The sequence below is a fragment of the Salvelinus alpinus genome, chromosome 33, assembly GCF_045679555.1.
Source record: "Salvelinus alpinus chromosome 33, SLU_Salpinus.1, whole genome shotgun sequence".
Taxonomy (NCBI): Eukaryota; Metazoa; Chordata; class Actinopteri; order Salmoniformes; family Salmonidae; genus Salvelinus; species Salvelinus alpinus.
This window is the reverse complement of record NC_092118.1, coordinates 17,306,265-17,313,611: the sequence shown is the minus strand read 5'-3', so window position 1 is coordinate 17,313,611 and position 7,347 is coordinate 17,306,265. Positions and strand designations below refer to the sequence as shown.

General features: G+C 42.1%; 1 protein-coding gene across 2 annotated transcripts; it reads left to right on the top strand.

Annotated features, from left to right (window-relative positions):
• The first annotated feature begins 219 nt into the window (after positions 1 to 219).
• Positions 220 to 7,347, top strand: LOC139563335 (eukaryotic translation initiation factor 4 gamma 2-like). 2 transcript variants are annotated; one of them, XM_071381966.1, is made up of 21 exons: positions 220 to 389; positions 1,155 to 1,265; positions 1,434 to 1,499; positions 1,582 to 1,707; positions 1,963 to 2,065; positions 2,167 to 2,298; positions 2,416 to 2,482; positions 2,569 to 2,720; positions 2,803 to 2,913; positions 2,997 to 3,179; positions 3,273 to 3,408; positions 3,504 to 3,667; positions 3,777 to 3,872; positions 3,989 to 4,117; positions 4,215 to 4,319; positions 4,426 to 4,641; positions 4,742 to 5,000; positions 5,083 to 5,287; positions 5,393 to 5,601; positions 5,716 to 5,837; positions 5,986 to 7,347. In XM_071381966.1, exons 8-21 carry the CDS (start codon positions 2,637 to 2,639, stop codon positions 6,049 to 6,051), a joined length of 2,085 nt encoding a protein of 694 aa, XP_071238067.1. In that variant the 5' UTR covers positions 220 to 389; positions 1,155 to 1,265; positions 1,434 to 1,499; positions 1,582 to 1,707; positions 1,963 to 2,065; positions 2,167 to 2,298; positions 2,416 to 2,482; positions 2,569 to 2,636; the 3' UTR covers positions 6,052 to 7,347. The 2 variants fall into 2 exon arrangements, with proteins under 2 accessions (XP_071238067.1, XP_071238066.1); XM_071381965.1 differs by having other exon boundaries at positions 3,777 to 3,884.

The window sequence follows — 7,347 nt, the reverse complement described above, 5'->3', positions numbered from 1 at the left end:
AGAATGCAGTTTATGAATTCAGTCCAGGAATACAACACAAATACATAATGCGTGTATTTCCCCCAGTAAACTCATGTTACATTTTTTTTTATTTAGGGATAAAAAAATATATATATATATGTGGGTGATCTTGAGAGGGGAGTATTTGATTCTGTTTTACGTGTGATACAAAGGCTGGCAGCCCAGTAAATAAAGTCCCATCTACGCATGACGTAGATTACAGTCAGCATTCTTCTCACCGGTGCGAGGTCTGGTCCTGGAACACACTGCTTTTTATTTCAGTATTTCCAGTTAATTAACCACGACCAAACAGGGTCCTTCCTTCTTTATTTTTATTTCTCACATTTGGAAACCCCACCAGCTACAAAACTGACGTTCCTTCGGTGAAGGTATGATCGTTACATCTAGTCAGTATTTAACTTTAGGTTTGGCTAACTGGCCGTTTAACTGTTCTAAAATGGCTTCCGATTGTTAGCCTAGCTAGCTACTTGGCTAGCTAGCTTTCCAATGTGGCGTTTCCTGCGTATGCTAACTGGATAACAGTCTGTAATCTAACTAGCGTTTTAACTACAATTTATCACGTCACATTAGTAGAAGATGGAGTCTTTCCATTGGTAATATACTACTAATATTAAGCACTTGCACACAGAACCGGCATATTGTTATTTTCATGAAACATGATGATGGCAGCTACCTGGCTAGCTAATCAACTTTGTAAATGTTGATATCGTATCACAAGACAGCTGACAATAATGTTGAAAGTGATGACTGCTTGCTAACTAGCTAGCCAGCTAACGTAGTTAACTAGTCCACCACAACCAACAGGCAGAGAGGAAATGATGAGCTAGTTACCGGTAATAATTAATTAGCTAGGTAGTTAGTTATCACTTAATAAACAGATCACTTTTGATCAAAACAGACATGGATGGCTAAACATGCCATGGATTCGGAATCTCAGTATTACAAAGTCCTTGCCATGTGTTTAGTTAGCTAAATGAGTCAGGCTACCAGTAGTTAGTTACTGGCCATTTACAACAAAGGATGTGTAGCGTTAGCTGCGAGTGAAGCTAGCCAGCTCTGTGCTTTAGCAGGAAGTGTATGCCATGCGTCAATTTATTAATTTACTTTGTACTCTAAAAATGCATTTTCTTCAGGTCGCTTTTGCCTACCCCCACCCATTGAATATTATTATTTTCGGGAATTCATCGTTGTCAAGCCGCCAAAGTGGAGAGTGTGATTGCAGAAGGGGGTGCTTCTCGTTTCAGGTAAGATTGTAACTTGTTTCGGGCTAAATGCAATTTAGACCTCATAGGTCGTTGTTTCACTTCCTACTGATATCCCTCACATAGTGTAGACTAGATTATAGCTTTAGTAGTTCTAGCTATGTCATTTTGTTCACACTATTCTTCAAGTAAATCATATTTGTTCCACAGTGCTTCTTCGGGTGGGGGAGGAGGTAGGGGTGCCTCTCAGTACCATCCCAAGACTGTCGGCAACAGGTACTATTCAAGCCATTTTACCAAAACATAATGTTACTCCAAACAATCTTACTTCAGATGTCACTAATGCTGTTAATTGCAGCGAGTTCCTGGGGAAAGCCCCAGGATCTAGCGTTCAGAGATGGGTTCCTTCACGAAGCACTAGACGAGATGCCAATGCCTCCAATGAAAAAGAACGACATGATGCAATCTTCAGGAAAGTGAGAGGGTATGTAATCCCCTAATAAATTGTGGCTACACACATTAGATTCAAATAAATGTAATCTTGTAGGCTGTTTGCCAACTTGAATCTGGTTGCGCCCCATAGCAAAAAAAAAAAAAAAAGCCACCAGAAATGACTGGCCCATTTGCAAGTCAGCAGATTTCAGTGAATGTGTGTTAGTGGTGCTATTTTCTAACACCAGATAATGCCTTGTCTTCAGAATGCAGTATTTTTCATCTTTCCTGTTCTTTCCATCCTCAGCATACTTAATAAACTGACCCCTGAGAAGTTTGACAAGCTATGCCTTGAGCTCCTGAATGTGGGCGTAGATTCAAAACTCGTCCTAAAAGGAGTGATCTTGTTGGTAATTTAAAATCTATTTCTTAGCTCTGTGCATTAATGTTTATTATTGATCGAGTGGAAAACGGCTATATTTTTCAGTGTACGTCACCCCATTTCAAACAGATTGTTGACAAAGCCCTCGAAGAGCCCAAGTATAGCTCGCTTTATGCACAGCTATGTCTGCGCTTGGCAGAGGACGCACCGAACTTTGACGGCCCATCGCCAGAGATCCAAACGTCACAAAAACAAAGCACCGTAAGCATCATTGTCATCCTCATCACAGATTGATTACTACTATTATAGACAATTGTATCATGTTTTTTTCCTTCTCCCCCATCTAATCTTTTCATTTGGAAACAATGTGTGTTGCAGACATTCAGGAGACTTTTGATTTCTAAGCTTCAAGATGAATTTGAGAACCGCGCCAGAAATGTTGAAAGTGAGTGAACATTTGAAAAAATGTGCCTATTTTCTGTGCCCTGTGTGGTTGATTGTGTTAACCTTTGCTCTTTTCTATTCCCTCAGTCTATGACAAACATGACAACCCTCTTACCTCTGAGGAAGAGGAGCAGCATGCCATTGCCAAGTTTAAGATGCTGGGCAATATCAAATTCATTGGGGAACTTGGCAAACTCGATCTTATCCATGAATCTATCCTTCATAAGTGCATCAAAACAGTAAGTCGAATACATCAGTACTGTTTTTACAATGTTAAACCATATGAAATGCATGTTAACTAATCTTTCGTCTTTATTTTAGCTTTTGGAAAAGAAGAAGAGAGTCCAACTTAAGGATATGGGGGAAGATTTGGAGTGCCTCTGTCAGATAATGAGAACAGTGGGGCCTAGACTCGATCATGAAAAGGCTAGGGTAAGCATATACTCTTGAGTCATTTTATTTAGTGTCTTAATATTATTTTCCGTTTGGGCGTGACTAATTTGTTTCTCTTGCAGTCTTTAATGGATCAGTACTTTGGCCGTATGAAATCCTTAATGAACAACAAGGACTTGCCGGCAAGGATTCGTTTCCTGGTGCAGGATTCAGTGGAGTTGCGAGAGAACAATTGGGTGGCTCGCAAAGCTTTTATCGATAATGGACCAAAGACGATTAACCAGATTCGTCAGGAAGCAGTAAAAGTTAGTTAACCATTCTTTATTAAGTGCAGCTAAATCTTATGAATCTGTAATGCCACGGTGTGTCTTAATACACGTCTGCTTTGTGTCTTGCAGGATTTGGGTGTTTTTATTCCACCAATGGCCCAGGGAATGAGGACTGACTTCTTTTTGGAGGGGCCCTTCATGCCTAGGATGAAACTTGACAGGGAAACTCTTGGAGGGTTGGCGGATATGTTTGGACAGATGCCAGGTACATCCATGACTGACGCTCCTGAGTAGTTTGAATTTATTGCTGTCCATCTCGAGTCATGTTGTCCAACGTTTAACGTGTGTCCTGGCTACTAGGGAGTGGGATCGGCACAGGCCCTGGAGTGATTCAGGACCGGTATTCGCCCACCATGGGCCGTCACCGCACCAACCCACTCTTCAACGGCCACAGTGGGCACACAGCCCCTGCTACCCAGTCTCAGTTTGAGATGGGAGGCAAGCCCTTCATCAAATCTAACCAGGTGAAAGTTGCACCCTTTACTAAAAGCAGTAGCTTTTTAGTATTCTTGAACTGCTCAAATCTTGATGGATATGGCATTGCATCCAAAGTAATTGCAAAAATTTTCTCAGGGGCAGAATCCAATTTTCCAGAACCAGCAACAGCAGGCTCAGTCTAAGGACATGGCACCGCGTTTCATCAAGAAAGGATCGCTCAACGCTGATGAGGTACAACACCTGGTAGATACCCACTCTTTTAAACCACCGTTTGCACAGGCAACAAGCCAAAACACTTTAATGCAAAAGATGAGAACAATGCATAATACCCTCTATTCCCCTCTTAGATCAGCCTACGGCCGGCACAGTCATTCCTTCTCAACACAAACCAAGTGCCAAAGTTGCAGCCGCAGATACCAACAATGATTCCTCCAAGTGTTCAACCTCCACGCACTCAAACGCCACCACTGGGACAGGTAAAGACAAACACGCATACCGCTTTTATAGCATTCAGCTGGAGTTGATGTGTATTTAAAGTCTGTGCCCACTCTAAACGGTCTTATCATTTCTCAGCCTCCTCTGCTTGGTCTGAAAACCAACCCTCCTCCAATTCAGGAAAAACCTCCAAAGACCACCAAGAAACCGCCTCCTGCAAAGGAAGAGTTGCTTAAGATGACCGTATGTTCCACTTTACAATCTCAAGGAACTCCTTGAAGTTATACTTTTTGCCCCATAGAAGAATTTCCGAAAGCTAACAGTCTTTGTCCATATTATATCTTATCAGGAGACCATAGTGACCGATTACCTGAACAGCAAAAACATTGATGAAGCTGTGAACGGTGTAAGAGAGATGAAGGCTCCCAAACACTTCCTGCCTGAGATGTTGAGCAAGATCGTGATCTGTTCTCTTGACTGTCCAGACGAAGACAAGGAGCATGCCAGCACCTTGATCCACACACTCCGCACAGAGGGCCTTGTTACTGGGGAGAGCTTCATGCGGGTCAGTCGGCCAGTCATGGCAAAGAGCTTTTGTTGTAAGATATCAACGATTCTACTGTTCAGTGAATTTACTCACCACATGCCTTTGTACTTTTTTACAGGCTTTTCTCAGTGTTCTGGACCAGTGTCCCAAGATCGAAGTGGACATTCCTCTGGTGAAGTCCTACTTGGCCCAGTTTGCGGCGCGAGCCATCATCGCAGAGCTGGTGAACATGGACGAGCTAGCCCACCCTCTGGAGAATGGCACCCACTTCCCCCTCTTCCTGCTTTGTCTGCAACAGACTGCCAAGCTGAAGGACCGTGAGTGGCTCACCGATCTATTCCAGCAAAGCAAGGTCAACATGCAGAAGATGCTGCCTGGTATGTCAACCTCTCCTAAACCCTTAGCCTAGAAAGCTCTATCAAGTTTTCACATTTGAACAAGATTGTTGTGATTTTGCAGAAATCGACCAAAACAAGGATCGCATGCTGGAGATCTTGGAGGGCAAAGGCCTGAGCTTCTTATTCCCACTCATGAAGCTGGAAAAGGAACTGCTGAAGCAGATCAAAGCAGACCCCTCTCCCCAGTGCATCTACAAGTGGATCAAGGACAACATCTCACCTAAGCTCCACACTGACAAGGGCTTTGTCAACATCCTCATGACCAGGTATGGGGAAAGGGCTAATGCCCAACATTGCACAGTTCTGTGGTTATGCATCTTGGGATGCATGTTATTAAGACTAGGTCTAAATTCTCCCCCTTCCCCCTCCAGTTTCTTGCAGTACATTGCCCAAGAGATAAATGCCAGTGAGGAAGAAGACCAGTTATCAGCCCCCACTAAAGAACAGCTGGACCAGGAGAAGCAGCTGCTGCTGGCCTTCAAGCCAGTGATGCAGAAGTTCCTGCATGATCACCAGGATCTGCAAGTCAGTGCCCTCTACGCACTGCAGGTCCACTGCAATGCTAAAACTTTCCCTAAAGGTATGTACAGGTCACAGGGTCAAATTATTACTTGGGTTAATTTTATGCAAGCACATTTGCCTAGAAGGGTTTTGTTCAAACTGGTTTTTTAAAATATAGGTTTTATTTCTCTAGGCATGTTACTGCGCTATTTTGTCCACTTCTATGATATGGAAATCATTGAAGAAGAAGCCTTCCTTGCATGGAAAGAAGACATAACTCAAGAGTTTCCTGGGAAGGGGAAAGCATTATTCCAGGTAATTACATTTCTACTCCCAGACAATTTGTATTGCAACTCACACCATTGCAGGTGCATACTAAACTGGCTTTTTTATTAGACTAGAAATACACCACAGAAATGGGTAATGCATCTCTGTTTTGGCTCATGGTATGTTCCCTGTGAAGGTGAACCAGTGGCTGACCTGGCTGGAGACTGCTGAGGAAGAAGAGTCTGAGGAGGAAGCTGACTGAAGAACCAGCCAAAAGCCTAATGGTGCAAAAATGCTATTGATTTAATACTGCTTTTGTTTCCTTCCCTTCTTCCCTGTCCCGATATGCATACCTAACCACTGCAACACTTCATTCCGCTATTAAGTTTTTGGCCATGTTAAACCAATGCATGTTTTGTTTTTTCCCCCCCTTTTTGGCTCTTTTCTAGCGCCTAAGCGTAATAATGGTTTGCTATCTGTTTTAAGAGCCCCTTTTAAGATCAATGGTATCAGCTGCTTTGAATCTAGACTTTTGTTTTTCTTCAAGACAATTGAATTGCAAGGGCCTCGTTCCTGCTGCTGAATTCTATGCTTTTATTTTGTTGTTAACCAATTAGCAACACTAGAGATGCACTTTGCTCAACGTCATACATGAGTCGTTGCAATATTCACTCATCCCTTGATTGTTACAAAGAATCCTCAACTGTAATCCAATGGTTACCATAACATTAATGGTTTATATTTGCTTGTGTTTCTACCTCCTCATTATGGGCTTCATGTGTTGGGTTTGAATTGCTTAATGTCTCCATTTCAAGTGAAAACACTTAGTCAGGACTAATGCACAAGTCTGTAATAAAAAAACGGTTTTACTTGCACAATAATATCCTGATTGTAAGAATTCAAAATTGGACCTTTTTTAAGTGCTTTTGTGGATGTATGGCACATCACCTGGGAGAGATGAAATTATGCGGCCTTGTTAATTTATCAACCCCCTCCCCCATTGCTGTGTACCTCCCTCTATCTGTCAAACATTGTGATACTTGAATTTTCTTTACAGGGAACAACCAAACAATGGGTGAGTTGGTTTTGCATGGCTCGGTGCCCCAGGTGGGTGGCGATTTCACTTAAGGACCAATGGAATGGTCTAAACATTTGCAAACTAACCCACTTGGGGCATCGGGCCATGCAAAATGAACTCACACATGGTCTGCTCTCATGCAACAATTTTCAAACTACACAAGTGCAACGTTTCAATTGGTGAATAAAGTTAACATGAGAAATTAATTAGATTTTGTTACACTTTAACTCTGCCCCCCCCCTCGTGTGAAAAATTGAAGCCTGTTTGCCATAATGTCTGATCCAGATATTTATTGATAGTTTTTATCATGATTTAAAAAATAATAATCATCTCAATTTATTATGATCTAATGAAATCACGAGGTATACATCTGTACAGTACAACTTTCTATAAGTGTTACTGTAAGGTTCTGTAACTGCTAAGAATGTTCTTGTGTACCACTATTGCTTAACTTTCAAATAAATTTAAACACTGAGTTCA

What these genes read in the sequence shown, in the direction of transcription:
- LOC139563335 (XM_071381965.1), top strand. Translation starts at nt 2,637, where the DNA reads ATGCTGGGCAATATCAAATTCATTGGGGAACTTGGCAAACTCGATCTT. An exon ending in TCGATCATGAAAAGGCTAGG is followed by an intron (nt 2,914 to 2,996) that starts GTAAGCATATAC and finishes TTTCTCTTGCAG; the next exon opens with TCTTTAATGGATCAGTACTT. An exon ending in TGCTAAAACTTTCCCTAAAG is followed by an intron (nt 5,602 to 5,715) that starts GTATGTACAGGT and finishes TTATTTCTCTAG; the next exon opens with GCATGTTACTGCGCTATTTT.